General features: G+C 41.7%; 1 protein-coding gene across 3 annotated transcripts in view; it reads right to left on the reverse strand.

The window, feature by feature from the left end:
- TBL1X (transducin beta like 1 X-linked) overlaps nt 1-22,383 on the reverse strand; it is a 197,316-nt gene that overhangs the window by 21,315 nt on the left and 153,618 nt on the right. For all 3 annotated transcript variants that reach the window (XM_032186719.1, XM_032186710.1, XM_032186728.1), the window contains 3 exons: nt 14,606-14,751; nt 11,604-11,853; nt 5,317-5,449 (listed from right to left, as the gene is read on the reverse strand). In XM_032186719.1, coding sequence (XP_032042610.1) covers nt 5,317-5,449; nt 11,604-11,853; nt 14,606-14,751 — 529 coding nt within the window. The remainder of the gene's footprint in view (nt 1-5,316; nt 5,450-11,603; nt 11,854-14,605; nt 14,752-22,383) is intronic.

A 22,383-nucleotide genomic window follows, 5' to 3' on the forward strand; every position in this document is an offset into this window, starting at 1 on the left:
AGCAGACCAGAGACAGCCCCAGCGTGCGGCCCGTGGGCAGCCACCCCGTTTGGCAGCCAGGACGGCTTGCTAGCACAGACGCTGGCCGCTGCGTGCCAGCTGGCCTCCCTGCCTCGGAATATTCCCAGGCATGTTTAGTTTGCTAATGTGGACGTAGCCGTAAGGAGTTTTCTGCACCACCCATCGAACATGGCCATCTGTAACAACTTGTGTGTGTCGTCCAATTACAAAATAGAAATTAAAAGATATTTTGTGGAAGAAATCAGTCTTCGAAGAGGAGGACACCTGGATTGTATGAGCAAAATTGGAATTATGGATGGGACTGGCCAAATCTCAAGATTATTTATATATAATTAACTATTCAAAAACACTATATGCAATTATTCATTTCAGAATGTTGATTACCTTCATAAGGTGTAATGAATCTTCTTAAAAAAACGGCATGTATGTACTTTACTGAGCTATTATCATGCTTCCCTTTGTAACATCCAAGCACTCTTCTCATAAGCACCTGGTGACAGCCATGCCTTTGATAGCCTTCACTAGTATCTCTGGTATCCTCCATCTTCCACTTCAAGGGTTATGGGTGTGGTGGAAGACGAAGAGCAGTTGCAGAATATGTTTTTCTGACTGTTTGATTAGAGAAATTCCAGTCTCCACATTTATGTTTTAAATAGCCTTTTGCAAACTCCAGAGAGTATACATTCCTGTGCTACCCTTCACACCCTTAAAAGTCATTGCGTAGACTGAGTAGATGGAACATCAAATATAAAACTCCCTTTCTGTCAGTGGGGTACTCACTAACTCTGGAAACCAATGCTCTAATTTTGGATAATTTGTTATGCCAACAAATTCCCTTACACAGATTACTTCAGATTAGGTCGTGAACCTGCATTATTCTTTTAGTGCTTTGAAGATTGCATCAGGTTGCTTTCTAAACTGGCACGAATTGTTGGATTTATTACTTGAATAACAGGGCTTGAAGAAAATACTTTGCTACAAATTGAGATTCAATTGTGCTTGGCACTATATAAACAGAACAAATGCGTTATTTCACTTATTTAATAGTTAGGGCTTTGTATGTACTTTTTTAAGGAGACAACAGATGGGTACAATCAGGCAGATGGGGAAACATAAGAAAACTAAGGACTGGGCAGCACAATATGGATGCTATAGAATCTAACAATTCATTTTTTGCACATCAGACTAACTGCAGTTTTATTTTTTGAAGCATTACTTCATAAAGGACAAACAGAACTGCAGCATACTGTATACCTTAGGGAATTTCTCTCCCTTGTTTAACCAATGCCACAATACATAGTTTACCTGTAGATGATAACCTGCACTATTATTATGCCAGACATCTGGATAGGCTGCACCGATGGGCTGAGGTCAACTGCATGAAGTTCAACAAGGCCAAGTGCCGGGTCCTGCACCTGGGGCGCAATAACCCCAAGCAGAGCTACAGGCTGGGAGAGGAATGGTTGGAAAGCTGCCAGGCAGAGAAGGACCTGGGAGTGATGGTGGATAGTCGGCTGAATATGAGCCAGCAGTGTGCTCAGGTGGCCAAGAAGGCCAACGGCATCCTGGCTTGTATCAGGAACAGTGTGCCCAGCAGGGCTAGGGAGGTGATCGTCCCCCTGTACTCAGCTCTGGTGAGGCCGCACCTCGAGTACTGTGTTCAGTTTTGGGCCCCTCGCTACAAGAAGGACATTGAGGTGCTTGAGCGGGTGCAGAGAAGGGCGACGAAGCTGGTGAGGGGCCTGGAGAACAAGTCCTACGAGGAGCGGCTGAGGGAGCTGGGCTTGTTCAGCCTGGAGAAGAGGAGGCTCAGGGGTGACCTTATCGCTCTTTTTAGGTACCTCAAGGGAGGCTGTAGCGAGGTGGGGGTTGGCCTGTTCTCCCACGTGCCTGGTGACAGGACGAGGGGGAATGGGCTTAAGTTGAGCCAGGGGAGTTTTAGGTTAGATGTTAGGAAGAACTTCTTCACTGAAAGGGTTGTGAGGCACTGGAACAGGCTGCCCAGGGAAGTGGTGGAGTCACCATCCCTGGAAGTCTTCAAAAGACGCTTAGATGTAGAGCTTAGGGATATGGTTTAGTGGAGGGCTGTTAGTGTTAGGTTGGAGGTTGGACTCGATGACCTTGAGGTCTCTTCCAGCCTAGAAAATTCTGTGATTCTGTGATCTCAAATACTTCTTTGTGCAATGGCATCATCAATCCAGTCCCTTCCTTCTGGTTCATTTTTTGCTGTGCAATCTATGCTATTTCAGTCGTGTAAGCTTCATAAGGCACTCACTCATTGCTGCATTATTTGAAGGCTAACTGAATTCACTTTGTTTCTTACGAGCAGGCTAAAATCTGATCAAGATGCACAGGAATCTAAGTCATTTGCATTTTCATTGCACTGACATTAGTCTGCTTGAGATACAGTACCTGGCTGTGCTTTCTACCCATGCATGCACTTATATGCTTCCAGTATCAACAGCAAAGCTTATTAATAAAGACCTACTACTCTGAAGGGCAAAGCCTAACTGAAGGAATAGCGAGAGGGCATTCCTCTACCTTAGAAATATAACTAATGGTTCTGATTATTGTCCTCCAGCTTTACGGCAAGCTGTGCAAGACATCACTGCACTGTGCTTGTCTCTTTATCCATCTACTAATGCTTAACTCTCTGCAGCAGAATTCATCACCCACTGGTTCCTCAGTCCCAGTTTAAACTTTGCACACAAGGACGATGAACTACAGACCCTATCAACGTAGCATGGCAAGCACTGGTAAAGACAGTGAGCTGGATTCCAGGAAGTAGTTACCAATGCCAAAGCCAACAGATGAGGTCTGAGCACCTATACTGAGGAGTCTTAACTCCCTACATAATGAGTTGAGAGATGTAGGTACCTGCAGAGGGACAGAGCACTTGAGTAGATGCCTAACTTCAGCTGTGCAGGTATTCTCCAGAATAAAGCAGCATTCTTCACTTCATCTCAGGCGCCACCAGGTGTCCCTAAAGAATAATTCTGTATGGTATTCTTTCTCCCCACGGATTTTTCCTTAGATAATGTGTTTGTGCTAATGGATCACCTGAAGGCTGTTTTCCATAAAATTCAAATAAATACCACAATAGATACGTTTACATATAGATACATTTATAAGGCGTGTTGTTTAGGATGACTTGGCTAAAGGAGATCTATTGTATCAACAAATACAGTGCCTTCATTTGAATGATCCTAAATAAAGTACTAAGGATAACAGCCCTCAAGATGGCCCAGGAAACTTCTAAGTTTGCCCCCGCTACTGAAAAACTCTCCCAGATTCTATGAAACCTTCCCTAGATTTTCATGTTTAATAAGAATGAACCATGAAAACAATTTAATGAGTTTATGTAAATAACTGCATCTTAATTTTTAAGGTTTCCTTCACTATTAGGTCAAGATTTAGCATTATCTATGGGTAATTAAAGCATTTAGGCATACATGTATTGAAAATAACGTTAGACGATTAAAGAAGCATATTCATTCAGCATAACTTATTATTTACAAGTCATTACATAGGATGTAACATTTCATGACCACATATTCTTTGCCTTCCCCTAATTCATTTTCTTCCCTTGAAAACAACCTCTCAGATTTGGGTCAGGACAATTATGGAATATGCTGCAGTTCTTCCACATCCATCAATCCTAATTTTTATTTATTTATGACATAAATCTCATTTTATGGCTCATTCAACTATATGCTGGAAAGAGGACAGTCTGTATGAAGAAGTAACTACTTTATGCTGACCTGTTTTAATAGGAGAGTGATCTTAATGATCAGAAGTTCCCTTGTTAACAATAATAATACTTTGGCTTGGATCTTTGCTAGGAATAAGTAATACTGCCTAGTAATATTGCTTGAGATACTAGAAGATTGAGCGGGTAGAAGAATAAGGTTAGCAAAAAATACAAGTGCATGGCACAGGAGCAGGGCTGCTATCGCTGCTCTCGTCTGTATCATGGAATCACCCAAAGACTATCACAGATCAGAAGACTCACTGAGACAAAAAAAGCCAAAAAAACAAGTAGTTCACCCAAAACCCCTACATACACTTTTTGCAAATTCTGCTTCTGTGTCCACTTAAAATAAATACATGAAGATAGCTAGTATTATAAATGTTAAAAGTTGTATTAGGCCTGGACATTCCAGAAATAAATTATATTCAGAAAGATTCTGTTTTCGAAAAATCCTGTCATCTGAAATCATTCTTCAGAAACTCTGCTAGAGACCTTGTGCTACTTCTCCAATATATTTATTTCTGCTAATTCATTACGCTTTTTCTCCTAATTATTTCAAGGCTGGAACACTGATTTACTTTCATGCATTAAGTTGACGAAGAAGACTATTCTGACAATCTTGCAAAAAGGGGAGAAAAATGACTTTTTTTTTTTCCTTGTGAGAAATGTGTTGTGATCCTGTTAGGTAATTTGAATGATGAAGACTCATTCCTTTCCTCTAACTTGTATCAGCTTTCCTACATGTTCCCAGTTAGACTATTTAAATTTTGCCTTCATTTTAAGGTTTTAAGTATGGACAAATACAGGTTCCAACACTGAGCACAGCTCTCAGAGTATGTTTACATTAGCATTTAAGTTTGGATCAAAAGTGTTTTTTCTAAGTCAATCTGCTGATTGTCCTACTTTGCATACTTTGGTTGTCATGGCTGAGCAGCACCAGAGAACACAAATAAGACTATTTTTCAATGAAATTGAGCCAAAATATGCCCTCAAACCATTTCTTAATGATTAGCTTATCAGACATAACCAGGTCCAATCTGAAGCACCCCTCTCCAATACAAACAGTGGTGACATAAGGCCCTCACGCAATAGCTCTGCTTTCCAGACCTCTAATTTGTGTTGTACCATGCAAATGCAGACACAGCAAAGGAGAACTCTGCTTTAGTCTCCATACTTTCTAAAAGAGAATTTGGATGGCAAAGGCCTTCTGAGACCCCAATGTGCACCATTAACTAAGAAGAGCAGGAGCAGATTGCATGAACTTCTAATACTCTGAGAATTATCCAGTTGTTTTAAAAAACTTTAGAATTTGTTAATGTGTATTCAGGGCCACAGAGCGCACATTTTAAATGTGCAAATGCTTCATATTCTGCGTCACCTTATAATTACTTAACTCCTACATAGGTACAGTTCTGCTGAAAAAAACAGTTGCAGGCTGAAAAAAAAACAGAGAAATTACTGATTAACCTCTACTACATGCTCTCAAGTTCTTGCACCTCTAAATAGACGGTAATTGCAGCAGCTGGTTTCGGTCATGGTCTTACCCAGATGCTAGCAGGTCACTGACAGGGTTCCAGGCACAGATGAACACCTCTGATTCATGGCCCCGAAGGACTGTTGCTTTGTTAGGAGGAATTTCAACATCCCCGTCAATTTCCATTGGCTTTGAATGATTATCTGTAAGGAGATATATCAGAATAAGTAATTTACAAAGGTCTGCATTAAAAACAGCTGGCTACCTGTGGCCTAGAACTTCAAGCAACACATACACTACAAATACTGTTCTGTGTTGTGTCACTGACCCTATTATTCTATTTTCTTCCCTAAGGTGATTCAAAGTTATGGTATTTCCTCAAAATTTAGAGATTTTGAAAATATTCTGTATAAATGTATGTAGCTTTATATTTAAATAGGTAGCATTTATTTCCGTATAGTTTTTCTTGAAGCTGGCTTCATTAAAATCAGCTGACAGATTTATTAAAGTATGACATTGCTACATTTGAGAAAAGCTTTACGCTGTTCTTCTAAAAAAGCAGCATACAACACATTCTTTTTTTTAGACAGTATCCAGTTAGAGTATGTGGGGCTACTCACAGATGAAGGGTTTATCAAGTGAGTGTCTTATGCCCTGAGCACAGCAGGGAAATAATGAGTAATCTCCTTAAGAAGGGGACCAAATTTAGGGGACCAGCTGATGTATAGATATATGTAACCTGCATGCTGTAATTCTGGAGTTGTTTAGACTACAGTATAAGCAACTTTGTTTCTATAAAGCTCTTTTATTTCCTTAAGGAAAAAAAGAAGTGAATTTTAAATGATGAATTTCTCTTAGCGTCAACATTTCATTCCAATTCGCACCGTAAACAATGTTTTCACTCCAGATTTTCATTGCTTCAGTATAGATGTTCATCATTCAGCTCAAACGACGCCTCCTGGCAGCAACACAAGATTACTGTCCTCATGAACAAGACACCAGTCAAGGGCAGATAAGGCAGCGGAACAACGGCCAGATGTTACTTAGAGCAGTGCAGCCCATTTCACAGAAAGCACATCCAAGAGCAGGCAGCTGGCAGGCTGTCAGGGAGGCAGCCTTGTGTTATCTCATCGATGCCTCGGCCAGCTGATCTGCTCTGATTGATCAAAATCCAAGTTCTCATTCTGGGTTAAGTCTTTTAGTTAGTCATTCTTTAATCACATATGGAGATCCATAGGTTCACAAGTAGAATAATTATGCTCCTTTATTGCCACATGTTTATGGCATTTAGAATCAGCCATCTGTCCTGATACTCATGCTCTGTTGAGCTATTGCCCACTGACTGGCAAAACAGACTGTGATGTTACACAACTGCCATCGGAAGGAAGATCTCCAGATTGCTACCCTTACCCATGCTTTCGAATACCCTGGTTTGCTCTAATTTATGCTGACTTGTATATGTACCACTGTGTATTTGGGTAGGTACCCTATTAACTGTGTCTGTGCCATAGCTATGCCACAGATTCACAACTAACTTAATGAGTTTCATAGCACTGAATGTTAACATTTGAAAACAACTAACTAGTTTCACAGTTCACATTCTGAATTCAACATACCTGTACTCGTAACGATATTTATTACTGATGGACTTGTTGCATAAAACTAAACATATTACAAATGTCTATTCACAAAACCTACACCTGCGCTGAGTCCCTGCATTAAGCATTGGTCCTTGATAACTCCCTGTATTAAAATTAATACTGTCAGGTTGTACTAGTACTCGAGATATAGCCTGACTTTTGCAGCTGGAACTCTGATATGATGTTTTGAGTAATCAGGGCACTAAAGAGCAAAGCGCTCTTAAAGCCAACCAGAAGATATGAGCCTAGAACTCCTCCTCTGTGTCTCACCGCAATGAAAAATCACCAGGTTTAAAGCACACTTTGATGAGAAAAACAGCAGCATGGTAACTATTATGTATTCATGCGTGTCTTGCTCACAGTGTGAGTTGGAAGCTGAGGCTAAATCAGGAAGTAAGATCTTCCAAGTGTTTTAATTTGAAAAATTTAAATGAGATGCTACTCTTACCACATACGATCCTCCTGTTACCTGCCTGTCTCTAAAGGCAGATCTGGTTTTCACTCTTGAACAAAACGAAATGATGGCTTGGAAGCAGTGTTACTCCAAGGTCCTAGAGTTATGAGGTGCTATCAGAGCAAGGCCGCCTGATACTTAGAAGCATTTTCTCTTTGTACATGGCCAGATGGAGGAACCTACACAGACACTTTGAATGTTATTAATTACTGTGAAAACAAAAAAAAAACGCACAAAAAAACAAAGTGCTATGGAAAAGAAACCTTGATCCTTGATCAACTGCTACCTGCATTAGTACACACAAGACTGACTGGCCCTAGGGAGCAATGAAATACCTGCAAAATTACTTCATATTATTTTCCACTACTGATTTTGACACCATAGCTTTAATGGTTCAGGAGAATGAAGGAAAGATGATTAGTCTTTCAGTAATTGTTTGCAATTACTTCCTGTTTCCATTGGTATTTAAATACTGATGTTAAGGAACATTTATACTTAAAGGGCTAGTCTTAAGCACAAAATTTAAAATACCCCATTGAATAAACAGGATGCTTCTTATTTCTGGGATACTGCTTTCGACTCTTTTCAGATTTGTAAGACACTGGCAATACAAAACTGGTATGATGAAGTTGTACCAAGTCGAATGGATCTTCACAGGTGAAAAGCATAGCCTGTGGGTCACATATTGGAGAATGGTGCTTAGATGTTAATACAAACTATTTTCTAAAGGCCAGGGGATCTTTGGTTAAGACTTCATTATATTCTTATGCTTTTCCTCAAACATATTAAAAATATAAAACCACTGGAAATTAAAAGTTATATTCCCCCTCCCCCAAAGTTATGATCTTTTTCTTTTTTAAATATAATTTTAACAAACTAATGAGTAATTCCAACTCTCTCTTTTTTTTTTTTTTCCAGCAAATGAAAAAAATAATATGTATTTTTAAGATCTTACCAGTGCTAACCCTGATTTTTCTCAGGAAATGTTTTTTGACTTAAATCTTTGACAGGCCATTCATTGAAGTTGTTCTTTATGGCTGTAGTTACAATAAAGGAACTGGGTTCAGTCTTTTTTCCAGAGCTTTATTTTTCTTAAACCCAAGCCAATCCTTGCAAATATAATGAAACAAATGACAGTAAAAAATATTTGAGTTGGAAAACAATCCAAAGTTTGGCTCCATTTCTAAATGCCTCTTTTTTTTTTTTTTAACTAATTTTTAAAGTGACTCAAAACTGAAAACATTATTCAGGAAGCTGCATAAGAGGGTAGCAATTTTACCTGCTTTTTTTTTTTTTTTTTAAATCTGCATCTCTACATCTCATAACAAAAGTGTTGTTAGTATAAGATTTTTCCTGTCTCTCCTTTTCTTAAATCAAATGAACCTATCATATTACTTATACTACATAAAAATATATTATACTATATTAAATATATTAATGCTTTTTTGGGAAACTTGTAGCGTTAAGGAGAACTCCGTGTCAGAAAAAATGCAAAAAAGGTAACTTCCAGACAGCTCCTCCACCTGCTCCCCACCCCACCTTTTTATGACAGGTTGACATGGGTGACTTCCAGACTATGCCTGAGGACCAGCACACTCCCCAAGGCCATCCCAGTATATACCAGTCCTGTGGAATCCAGCAACAGTGGAAATTAAGGTTTGGGAAGACTCTCACCTCTTTCGTATCAGCAGTCTTTCTTACCCAGTAGGTTTCCCAGCTTCCACCTTACCCATCTTATCTCCCATCTTAACCTTCTTCTGAACCTATCCTAAACCTTTTCTCCTAAGCTGTTGCCAGATCGTTCTTCTTAGTACATCCCAAACTGAACAGACTGTCTAGACACAGTGATAAGGGAGATGGTAAGGCTGGATATACAGTTTGCCATGTGTAAGCAATAAAATGGACGGGCATTGCCTTTTTGTTAAATCATATTTTTTTTTAATTTTACCATAAAGGAAGGAAATGTAAGCATAAGATCACTAACCAGACCTATACAATAAACAGATCTATGCCAGCTAGATCTGCTAGTCCTTATTTCTAGTGGTTTCTGATCATTACTGAGGAAGATCTCTTGCAGTTTGCACAGGTCTGCTCAAAGGTGAGAATGTTAGTTGTGCAGCTCTGTACGTATCTCCCATGCATAATCCTCAGCCTGCAGCTGTGCTACACGACCTTGCCGACATCCTCTGAGTGACTCAGACAGAAAGGTTATGGTCCTCCCAAGGCAAGGGAGACACAGATCAGAGAGTCAGCTGTCCCTGGATTTCTCAGCAGTTTCTCTCTGAAGCCTCCTTCTCCATAAACTGCAGACCTCACCTCTTTGCCCACGATGACCAGGTGGCACAACAGCAGCTGCCAACAAGACGTGCCACCTGGCCAGCTACTCCTCAAGAGCCTTTTGTCTTCCCACTGCCACTGCTCTGTTAACTTGTCTGCCCGGCAGGCTCCATAGCCACATCAGTGCTTTGAAATTTGCAGTCGGGTAGCCTGTCTCATTGGTTGACATGGATCCTGCCTCTGTGAAACTGCTGGACAACACCCATGTCCTGCTCTTGCATCCTGCTCCAGACAGAGCTCTTAGATGATACAAAGTCATATGGGACTTTTCCTCCTCGGTACTCCAAGAAAGGTCTGCAAATGTGTGTGAAACTCCTATTAAAAACCACTGCGAGAATGATTATTTCTAATAATAACATGGCAGATCTGAGAGACTGAGGTTTACAGCGCGGTCACACATCTGAACTGATCTGCAAGGCTCTCCTTTTTTTAACACAATACCATGTGTGCTTCTTCAGATCAGAGGAAGTAAGTCTGAGAGGTTCTGCATTTGTGATGATCTGATAATTGGTTTTCTGCCTTCAGAATTTGTTTTCTGTCCTGAGACAGGAAAATGTTCCCCGAAATTTTTTACCAGTGGGATGAAGGAAAGGGTCAACAAAAACAAATTTCAGCACTTGATACATTTAAAAGTACTTTCATTTCTGTTTGTATCCCTTTGTATATGAAGTAGGTTCAATTTCAAGACAAAGGATCAGCTTCAAGTAAAACGTTAACATTTCACGGTCTAAAAACGGGTAGCATTTTGGAATTTTTCAGAACTTAAAAAAATGCTTTCTCAAAAGCAAATGTAATTTAAATCCTTTCAGTGTTATTGAGGAAAACCATCCTGTCTAACTGGAATTCTCTGAAGAAAAACCTGGTTTGAAAGCATTTTTCTCACTGACCCGTAGAGGAACCTATTCAGGTCGAAGAGAAGACAGAGACTGATAAAGGCATCTACACTGCAGAACAAAGAAAATCTGTTACGTGACAGCAGTCTTGACCTGTTATTTGTCTAAGCCAAAGAGCTCTTGGGGTTTCCTACAAAACCTGCCAGGCACGTTCCTCTAGCATTTTTTCTGAAGGAAATCATGCATGGAGGTTTCATTTCAGATGTTACCCAGTGCCCTAATATGGCTTGCACACAGAAACCAGAACCATGAATCACATCTGCTCCGCAATGTTAGCACAGCCATCGAGATTTAGCTACAACCACAGCTACGTGCACTCCTTGTTTTATATGCCTAACGTTAGATGTCTAGGACATGAGCTCAGTCTGTCACCAGTAAAACAAAGGTGAATTCAGAGCTCGTGAGGACTGACTGTTCCCATAGACTAAGGAAGCCCAGGGAAGGTAGGACCTTCACTTAGATTCCTGCAGTAGACTGGATGACTAAGCATGTGCTGTGAAATAAAAAGGCAATGAAATCTATCCTCTGTGCCTTAAAAGCAAGTTGACTGCTTCCAAACTGTCTGCTGGGAGTGGTCCTTGGCTCATACAAGCCTCTACCCTGTTTTTGGCCATGCTGTATAAGAAAGGATAGGCCAATCTGTGCCAAAGACCATGACAGTAAGGCTATGGATCATCACAGGGTAGTTAGTGCTCAAGGCTATGCTTTGGCCTTGCTTTATTTACACAAATATGGCTTGTAGGTCCCAGCCTCTCAAGCCACCTCTCTCTAGCTCTACTCCATTTGATGACACTGGATTCAACTTGCACTTCTGAAGGTATCTGAGGATTTTGGATTCTGAGAGCACACCAGCAAAACACAGCATTGTGACAGAAAATGTGAGGTTTACTCAGAAGCTTTTCCAGAAATACCCCATCCTCCTGAAGTAATTCCCCCGAGTTCCAGCACCTTACAGACCCCAACTGAGTACAAGACGGTTATTCAAAATCAAATCTACCCCAGCAGAGGAAAGCAGCTGCAGGGGTTGGCTTACTTATTGCATGTGCCCCATTCTCCTCTCCATTCACAGTGGCTTCTCCGTTCTTTGGTGTGTTCTGCTGGGAAACAGCAGTCGTCGTTGCTCCCGCTGTTGCTGCCGTTGCTGCCGCTGCTGCCGCTGCACTGGCTTGTTGCTGAGCTAGTTTCTCTCTGAATGCTTGCTGCCGGGTCTGTACAACATCAGGCATCACCGCGTCTATCAGAGACAGTGATTCTATTGGCCTGCCGTCAAATACTGTACCATCCTGCGGGGAAAACGAGCCAAAGTCAAATTGCAGGTTTAGGATCCCCACCACTGAGGTTGGCAAAGAGGCAATGCTATAAAGGAGCAAAACTAGGCTGGGAGAAGACACTGCAGTTTGACCTAACCAACTGCGCCACAACTCTACAGAGCAGCCCTCTCTCAGATGCACCATGGTGGTACTCAGAGATCTGCTCTGTGAAGGGATAAGTTATTGGAACTTTACAGAAAGAGTCAGGCATCTGAACTCTTTACAGAAGCAAAAATATTATGCTATGAAAATAAATTGTCTCAGTGACAGAAAGTGTCTCTTTCTTTAGTATTTTGACAAAACCAGCGATAGCTAAAGCCATTACAAAGCCAGACAGAGACAGACCTTGGTTCATGGTTTGTCTTCCTGCACTAGCAGGGACATACGACTGGAAGCAGTAGACGAATAACGAGTCTCAGGCAAAACAAGTGTACGTGCAAATTCACTGGTTTCTTATATCACATTCACCAGCCCAGTACCACCAGTTGTAGCTGACTGTACAGGACTTATTTACTATCATTTTTCCTGGTTTTCCCCAGTTCCATTAACAATAGTTACAACTCTCATTTTAATTTCTGTAAATTAGGCTTCAGGTTTAACAACCAATTGAGTTAACCTTTAAGGGTTAAAGACGTAATGCAGGCTCGGGTTAACAACTACTGTATCTACTTAGATTTCCTTCGCTTTCACTTTCCTGTCACCATAATTATGGGAAAAATGTTTTAGAAGGCTCTATACTGCGGCATTTTACTGACCTTCTGCAAACTCCATCTAATTGAAATAAACAAGACTCAGCAGTGAAAGATTTGGGTTTTAGGAACAGCACATAAGGTTTGGATATGGACAGATGAGGCAGCTGGGAAACAAAATCATTTTCAAGAGATACCAATAACTAATAAGGAAAAATAACAGTTTGGCTTAGTAGTCTGCTTCTGTTGGACTACTCATTGAATTATCCCTTACAATTACATTGTTAAAATAACACATATTTGTTTCCTTATGGGGAGGAAAAAAGAGGAAAGAGTCATTAGAGAAGACAAATGTAAGTTCTCTTTCTCCTCAACATTTTTTATGCAAATGTCTCTATAGCCATTTATTTGAATCCTGGCTCAAGTCCTTGCTACACTATGAGGAAAAAAATGTTTGCCAATGAATTTTGGCATCTTACATTTTTAACTGTAAAATTGCTCACTGGAGTATTTCCATAACTGTCCTTTCACAAATCACAAACAATACTTTAATTTTGTACACATAATTTATAAACTCACTGATTACTCGCCACTCTTAAGGAATATACACATAGAAGTAGATTTGTAGCCTTAATTGGCATGCAGACTGTAGAAAGAACGGCTTTTGTTTTGCTGTACGGTACTTACAACCATGAATTTGAACAGAATCAAACCCCTACGAAAGCAAAATAAATACAAGTGTGACAACACATGCATTTTTAGATCATTCTCTCAATTGAGGCCAGTTCTGAAGCTGAATTCACAGGAGTAGGGCCTTATACCTTTCGTACAACCTGAACCAATAGGTGCTTTTCCTGGTGAGTCTCTAACTGTGTAGCTCTAATATCAGGCACAGGGCAAAATGTTAAGTAGTAGCAAATTGAGACAGATTCCTCACACTGCTTTGTTATTACAACTGCATCAAAGTGCAGCTTGGCACGAATGTCAAGTGTCATTGCCCCAATTAAAAACAATACATACACAACTCTTAAACATGGTATCGAGTCATAAAGAGAAAACAATATAGAATGTTAGTGATAAAAACAAACGAGTTTCCAAACCACACATTATAAACACAGCCTTTTATCTGTTTTATATTCCTTTGTTCTCACCCATGTCGTTCATTCTACATTCAGCTATAGAGGAAAAGACAATAGCTTTCCATGTATTTTTATGTATTAATATTTATTACAGATATCTGACAAATACAAATACCTGTGGTAAATATTTCCTAAGGCAGCACTTGCTTATCTGTCATGCTCCCCTCCCTCTTGAAGTATTGTGCCTTTAAGGTTGTCAGGGCAAAAATCCTGGCTTCTCCTACATGCCCCTTTTGCTTCCCCTTGCAGTTCAGTGGGAACAGGGACACTTTTTGGCTGCTCACACAATGCACACAACCAATGACCCAGGCAGGGTTAGAATTTGCACACAATTGTTTTGGCATGTCCATTGTGGGATGCTGCCTGGTCTTTGTATGATCTGAGCCAAAGTCACTGATATCAGAAAGGTCCAGTGACTTCAGTGGATTTTTAGTCAGGCTCCTCACGGCATGCAAGCAGCACTGTCTTCTAATAGCTGCCAGGGACTGAAGTTTTAAGCGATATTGCACGTTTTTCCTGTCAAATTCTGCTGTCACCTTGAAAACACAAGGCTGTAAATGCAGACACATTTTCCTGTTTGCTGCAGGAATCTGCGCACCCCTGGCTTGCTGACTGAGGTAGTTGAAACACCACAAAACCCATTTAAGCAACGCAACGGGGGCCTCAGTGCCACAGCGGAAAACTGTGCAACGTGTCTCAGAGTCTGCAGGTGGTAGGGCAGAACAGGGTTGAGGTATAAAAGGGCACCAAATGGACAGAAACTGAGGATGGGTGGCTGGTGCATCTGGCTGTCGAGGGGCATCGCTGGGTGAGCTCCAGCATGCTGGTCGGCCATCTCAGTAGTCCCCAGGCATGGATGTGAGGGGCTGTGGTGGCGATGGGGGTACTTATACTTACTTCGTTGATGCTGATCTCAGCCTCCACATACTGGAGCCCTTTCTGGAGGATGGAGATGAGTGCAGCAGGTGGCACTAGTGTTCCGTTGATGTTGGACTGACTGATGTGGCTCTCGATACCGAACGTGAAGGCCGAGTGGGAGAAACCTGAGAGCAGGAAAAGGAAGCCATGACATGAAATCTGAACGCACCAGCCAGATACACCTTCACGATCTAAAAATAATCCTGCCTCAAGATCAGAAAGACGCTGCAGCATAAATGGGGGAAGGCGGGCAGGCTGCAGGCGACCTGGAGGTTAACGAGAGCCATCCTGGTGCCCCTGCTGCCGCCTGTCCTGTCCTGTCCTGTCCTGTCCCCCTCCCCACATGCCTCGTCTCGTGGGCAGGCGGCGTCACATGGAAATGGCAATGCACACGGAGGAGAGGAGAGCCGGCTGACTGAAAACCAAAACACAAACATGAAAAAATATGAGTCACCGCAAGGGCAAGGCCAGCTAATAATAAAAATGACTCGGATCTTCATCTTCCTTTCTACGCTTTCGTATCGGTGCTTCCTGAGGCTATAGACTCAAACCCCTGTCAGCGCGCAGGCTGTACAAAATCAGGGCCCCGACGCAGCTCACGCAGGGAAGCCGCTCTCTTGTGCAAGGGAAGAGGTTTCAAATCCTCTGGTCACCACATTTATCGCTAACACGACATGCAGAGCGCTGCCATTAAAACACGCAACAACAGAAAGGCCTCTCCCGCAAACCCGTTTTCTGAAAGTGAACAGTAACAGCAAGAGTAATTAATCGGGATCAGCAATGATCAAAAGAGCAGATGATGGCCCAATTTGGCGGCCCTCCCTTCAACCGTAATTCTTTCTTTTTGACATTTCATTTTTGTTGTTGGCCTAGACGTAACTGGTCTCGAAGTGGATCAGTTTTTGGGAGCTGTGCTGTCATTGCCACGAGGACCGGCTCGAGCGTCCGAAGGCAGGCGCCGCAGGCGGACCGTGCGCAGGCGATGCGGGGGGAAGGGAGCACAGGATGTAGATATAACCGTAGGAACCCATTTATCACCACGCTGTCTCCAGAGCATTAATCTAACATTAAAAGCCTTGGGGAAACCACCCATGCGCTGTCTCGAACAGGAAGAGCCCTAGCAGTCTCCACCGACCAGACAAGAGGAAAAAAAAAAAAAAAAAAAAAAAAGAAGAAAAAGAAGGCAGCTCACAAATGAAAATACTTCCGTTAAATATAGCTATGCCGCTTCCCCTTGTCAACAGTGGTTTCATTTATAGTTTTGTCCGTTAAGGGATTTCCCCCGTATCACTGCAGTGTCCGATTGTGTGTGGGCTGGCGGATGGGATTTGGGGCTTGCTCCACAGCACTGCTTTCTCTCCCTCTCTCAAACTGTTTTCAAGGCTCTTTTTGCAACCAGCTCAATTACGCTCACAGGCAGCAAAAACAAAGAAAAAGAATGCCTCCCACGTGTGAAAACTGAGGTACGTATTTCTCCGCGATTCTCTTCCCCTACACATTTTATTTCGACGCTGTTTTTCTTCTCTTCCATGTAACAGCCTCTGTCCTCTCCTTTCCCTACCATGCCTCCCCTTCCTAGTACTTCCCCAGATTTTTGGGATGTTTGGGGACACCTTTTAGAAAGTGTCAGCAGACTTACAAATGATTACAAGGAACGAAAACAAAGCATAGGGAAAAAAAAAAAAAAAAAAGAAAAAAAAACTGAAAAATTGCAGCATCATTCATCTAATCCCTGGACCCCTCTTACTCTGTCTTGCTCTTAATGTCTTGTGGTCTAGTTTATGAGCTGCTAGACCTCCTGCTGCATCCAAAATAGACTGTAAGATCTGCAGGGCAGTGCTTTTGCCTTGTTATTTGTTCTGCAGAACATCTAAGCACATTTCTGGGTACCACAACAAGAAAGAAATCGAGCATTGAGCATACACAGCCTGAGTCAGGGAGACCTAGGGTTTGATGGCTGAACACTGAGATCTCTATGTATGTATACATATACGGCATGCAACTAATCAGAATTAGGGAAACAGATCCTGCTTAATGTATATTTATGTGTATTTAAATTAAACAACAACAGTAATAACACCTTCTTGAAAAGCAGTGGACTTTAAAAGGCATGATGGATTAATCAGCCAATCTACTTAAAAATGCAGAAGACTCAGATAATTAAGCTGTTGTCCAGAAGCACTGAATTTCACTGCTTAGAGAGACAGTAGCTTATCTGTGAGCTGGTAGCTCAGAATTTTGTAGAATGGTCTCTGATTTGATCAAAAGGCAGGTAGCATAAAAATGGCCAACAACATACATATGGTAAAAAAGTGGAAAGCCATCACTGTGGATCTATAGCAGCCTTAATTTTAGCTATGACTTTGTACCTGTCATTAGTACATTTGGTATCTTGCAGACTTTTAGCTGGCTCCTGTCACATCTCATTTCAAGTCACATCTTTGCCAGCAGACGGGTTAATGTTGCATACAGCTAACCTCTTCGGCCAGTTGCCACATCCCTGAAGAGCAACACCTCTCACCTGACTGCGTGTGGGAAAAGGGACTTCTCAGCACAAAACCTAGAGGTGTTATTGAAATGAATCCTTTCATTTGACTGTTTTTCTCCATGATAAGAAACCGTTACCAAAGCATTCAAGAGATGACAAAACACAAAACTCTTGGCTATGTTCTCACGGAATAGCAATCTCACATCTCCAGCAGTTGTGACAAATTTTCCCAAAATCTTATCTGGTAAGATCAAAGTACTGAAAATCAACAGAGTGGAACTGCTTAAGTGGGTGCCGCTGGACACTGTGTTCCTCACTCCTCTTGGAAAAATCCTGACATAGCATGGTCCTAACATGGTATTTAAAAGAAAAGCAAACACCAAGAAATAACTCAAACAAACAACTGATAGCTAATTATCTCCCAATTTCTTGTATCCTGATAAAACATAGAATTTATATAATGCAACATGAAAGTACATGGATTTTAAAAGTCACACACAGTTAAGAAAATCCTGAATGAAGCTGTACCCACGTCAGGTTCCTGATAACACTGAAAAATCACTTGAGCTTCACTTTTATAGTTACCAGATGTCATCAGTTCTCTTCGGGGCTCTGTGTGCGAGTGCACTGAATTATATAGTGATGTTGCAGCTCTTTATAGTTCAGTCATATAAAAAGGTGATTTCTATTAAACGAAGGCAAGTTTCTTTTAAATGCTAGCTATTTAAATGCTTGTGTTACAAATGTTAACTTGGCCCTCCTTCTGAAGTTCATGAAACCACATTAGGAAGCACAAAGCCAAGAAACCAGCACACCACCCCCTTGGTGACTGTGCAGGCTGTCAAGGCAGTCAGAGAGCGAGAACAGCAGGAGAACGTGCTCAGCAAACGGGAATCTTAGGGACAGATGTGACAGGGACAATATGCAACTCCAGCAGACCAAAACTCAAGATGCTGCAGTCGCAGGGAAATGAATGAAAGAAGGAAGTTGCAGATCTGTGTCCACCATATGCATCACTTCTCATAAATTCTCTCAGTCCAGTGATTATAACAATCACTCTATAAAACATTGATTTATACCCAAATAGCACCAGTAACTGAAGTCTTAATGTTGTAAATCTTTTGAGGACATATGCTATGAGACTCTGAGCTTTTAAAATTGAAGATGTGAACACAAAGAGCTGAAGGGGAGAGACCACGGCCACATCCTGAACTGCTTTTGCACCAGTGAGACCAGTGAGTCACTTCTGCAGTGACGGGACTGCTACCCTAAATGTCATCATTGAGCAGACTTGAGAGGATGGCTTCACGGTCTTTCCTGCCTCAATCTAGAGAAAAGATGGGAAAACACAAACTGTCCAAAATACAATGTTTAAAATATTATCATACATGAACAAACATCCAGATGAACAGTGGGTTACCTGCAGAACTTCGTATGATCACCTTAAAGGAAGGTGATGTATCAGCTGCTGGACAGTTGGTCTTGAAAGATTTTACAGAGCATAAAAGCACAGAGGACATAATGAATGCAGAAAAAAAATAACTTTAATGAACCCCACTAAATAAAAAATTGTTATGCAAATGTTTTTGACTTGAAATTCCTCATTTAGAGATTCCTGCACTTCTGTACTGACAGTGATAACAGATCCTGGTTCTGCGCTGTATCTATTCCCACATCGAGGTGTCTGTATATACTATCAGTGGTACATACACAGTCATTTGGGAATTCTTGCCCCAGGCAGTGCCAAAAAATGCATATGTAGGGCTGTTTTACAAAATTTCACTGATAGATTTTGCTGTAACTGCGAAAATAGAGATGATAGAGCTGTTGTGTGGTTTTTTTTTTTTTTCTTCCCCTTGGCTGCTCCTTTTTCAGTTAAAAATGGCCTCCTCTTAACACAGCATTTGCCACTGATCATAGAAGGATGAGTTTTTGTTTAATGAACGTAACACTTTGTTTAACGAACTTTTGTTTAACAAACGTAACACTGCTCTTTGTGTGCCGATTTGATCTACAGGCTACATAATTTTGATCATTTACAATATGCCTGGCTCACAGCAGCGATGCCTACCAAATGCAGGCACAGGAGAGAGAGCTGGGTTACCATGCAGCCCAGAGAAAGTCTTGCCTTCTCCAGAGATGTGCCTCACCTGGTCTGAGGGTTAAGGATTCCTCCTTTTAAGCACACAAATGGGGTGCTGCTGAGTATTCCCCATGCTACTTGATCTGGCTATGATAGATTAAACTGACTGACATTCCCTAAGTGCTCCCTTCATTTTCGGATTCCTTTAGCATCGTAAAAAGCAGCCTTGTTTAAACTGCGACCTTAAAGTGCAATAGCTACAGCACTTACTGCTGCATCTGTGCAGGCAAGCAGAGTGGCAAAAAAGGGTCTGCAGAAGCAACACTTTCCCAAGTATTTCAGTCTTAGCTGGTTACTTGAGAAGCCATAATTGGCAATAGTTAAGCTGTCTACTGAATACTGTGCAATTCTTCTGTTTGTGAACTAACTGTTTTTTTTTTTCCTTGTAAAATTCACTTAATATACTGTTCATTTTTTTATTTTAAAAAATATTTTCTCTCAAAGGTATTTCCAAATTACTCAGATTAATTATTCATACTATGTGATTCTTCACTGAAACATTTGTTACTGTAGAATGAAACAGAGAATAAAGAATTATGAATGTCAAATTGTCTTTGACACACATCTCAGACATCTGTATGAGGAATAGCCTCTATCCAAACACTGAGTACAAGTAATAACCCGTTCTTACAAATCTTTGTACAACTCATGACCGGTGTGGCCTTCTGTCCAGAAAACCAGTGAGATTTCATATGGAGGTCTGTGCCATTTCCTTTAATAAATTTTCTGGTTTCTTTCACTCAAGCAGACCAGACTGACATTTTCAAATGCAAGAATCTTAGGTTCAGTTTCCTGAGATCACTAAATTACTGATGTTATTACCTTAAGAGATAGATAGGAAAAAAAAAAAAAGACATAAACTATCTGTCACCATTTTCTATATCAATTTAACTATCTCCAGGTGCACTGTTAAATAATCAACATTTCCTATTTTGCTGATTTCTCTAATACTGTGCTATCTTTCTTTATGGAAATTCCCAATACTAACTCTTCCAATTCTCATCTCTGAAGATGTTCTCTTACTGTTCTCTTATAAAGTATTTGGCAGGTACAGGATATGAAAGTAGGCAAAGCTGTGCACATGATTAAAACTTCTAGCTTGGTGGAACCAATGTGTAACTGCTACAACGTGATCCACTGGCAATCTCAAGTCTTTTGACTGTATGAATGACTGTTTTCCTAACGTACTCTTGCATCTGGCACTATTGCTGAGATGTCTACTCACGTAAAATACATACAGGAACAGAATGCATCTAAGAGATGACTACAGCTATACAGGCTGCAGGAAAAGAAAGATGGCTATGAGGAGGTGAAAGAAAGCCATCTTTATCACCATAAATTGGTGTAAATGCAAAACTTGTGGGAGATTTAGACACTTCAAGCAGAAACATTCCACAGCACAGTGAGTCAAAAGTATATTGCACACAGGAGGAAAAGATGGGATTGCATGGGGACGGCTGTACCATGACACCAAACCCAAGTAACTCCAAAGCTTGCCATAGAAACCAGATGAAACCAGTGGAAAAAGATCTTCCGAAGTTTGACATCTGGGTCTCGGGAATGTTATCTAAGAAACAAGGCAAGAAGGGAAGAATGGTGCAACATGGTGACCTGCAATAAATTACAGCACCACTACTGCAGTTTAAAGAAATTCTACTGAAGAACAGTGAAACAGGACTAATAAGAAAAATATTTCCTCTAAATACTAATTATGCACAAATGACATAATTAATGCTAAATTAAGACTTCTGAAAATCTAGTTTTGCTAGTGTAGAGAAGCAAAGAGCATGTATCACTATGCTCTTATCTGATGGTTCACGTAAGAATGCAATTTCTGGCTTCAAAACCAGAAGTAAACAATTTAACATAAAACATTCATATTTTCTTGATCCATGGCCTAACACATGCTAGTCTACATCTTGAAGTAACTTACATTATTTCTTGCCCATTGCCCCAGAGAAAGAACCCAATGATGTTCTTCACAGTACTTGACTGCACCTTCCATTTTGCAGTCCAGGATTTCCCCTTCCATGGGATGCACTGAGTGCAATTTACAGACGTAGCACAGATCCCTATCCTTGCTACTCCTGACATTTCTGTCTCAATGTAACTATGTAGATTTTGTTTTGGGTTTATGTGGCAATGTTTTGGTACCAGGTGGGTCTGCAGGAGTGGCCTCTGTCAGCAAAGCCCAGCAGCTGCCCCATGTCAGACCAGAGCCAGCTCCAGTTGGCTCCAAAAGGGACCTGCCGCTGACCAGAGCCAAGCTAGGGAGTGACACTGGTTGAATCTCTGGTAGAGTAGATTTTAAGAAGAGGAAGAAAAACCTGCTGCGTGACAGCAGCTGGGAGAGTGAGGAGTGTGAAGCAGACTTGCAGCCCCCAAGGTCAGTGCAACAGGAGGGCAGGAGGTGCTCCAGGCAGGCAGCAGCAGTTCTCCTGTGACCTGTGGAGAGACCCCTGGTGGAGCAGGCTGTCCCCCTGCAGCCCACGGGTCCCACATGGAGCAGATCTCCATGTTGCAGCCCCCCCATGGGTGGAGGAGCCCCCGGTGGAGCAGGTGGATGTGGCCTGGAGGAGGCTGCGGCCCATGGAGAGCCCCCGCAGGAGCAGGCCCCAGGCTGGAGCTGCTGCTTGTGGCGTACCATTTTAGAGCAGTTTGCTCCTGGGGGACCGACCCTGTGGTACAAAGCCATGTGGGAGCAGTGTTTTAAGAGCTGCTGCCTGTGGGCAGCCCCCGCAGGCTCAGATGGGGAAGGACAGCATCCACGTGGAGCAGGGGCTGGGAGTGACCGTGAGGGAGCAGCGGAGACAAAGATTTAGAGACTGACCATAGACCCCATTCCCTGTTCCCCTGAATAGCTTGGGGGGAGGACGTAGAAGAGGGCAGATGGGGGGAAGGTGTTTTGGGTTTGCGTTTAGTTTCTCGCTGCTCCAGTATGCTAGTGATAGGCAATAAATTATATTAATCTCCCCATGCTGAGTCTGTTTTGCCCATGATGGTAATTGGTGAGTGATCTCCCTGTCCTTATCTCAACCCCTGAGACCTTTTTCATCATATTTCCTCCCCCTGTGCTTTAGAGGTGGGGGAGTGATAGAGTGGTTGTGGTTGAGCTCAGCTGCCCAG

The sequence above is a fragment of the Aythya fuligula genome, chromosome 1 (genome assembly GCF_009819795.1).
Source record: "Aythya fuligula isolate bAytFul2 chromosome 1, bAytFul2.pri, whole genome shotgun sequence".
Lineage (NCBI taxonomy): Eukaryota > Metazoa > Chordata > Aves > Anseriformes > Anatidae > Aythya > Aythya fuligula.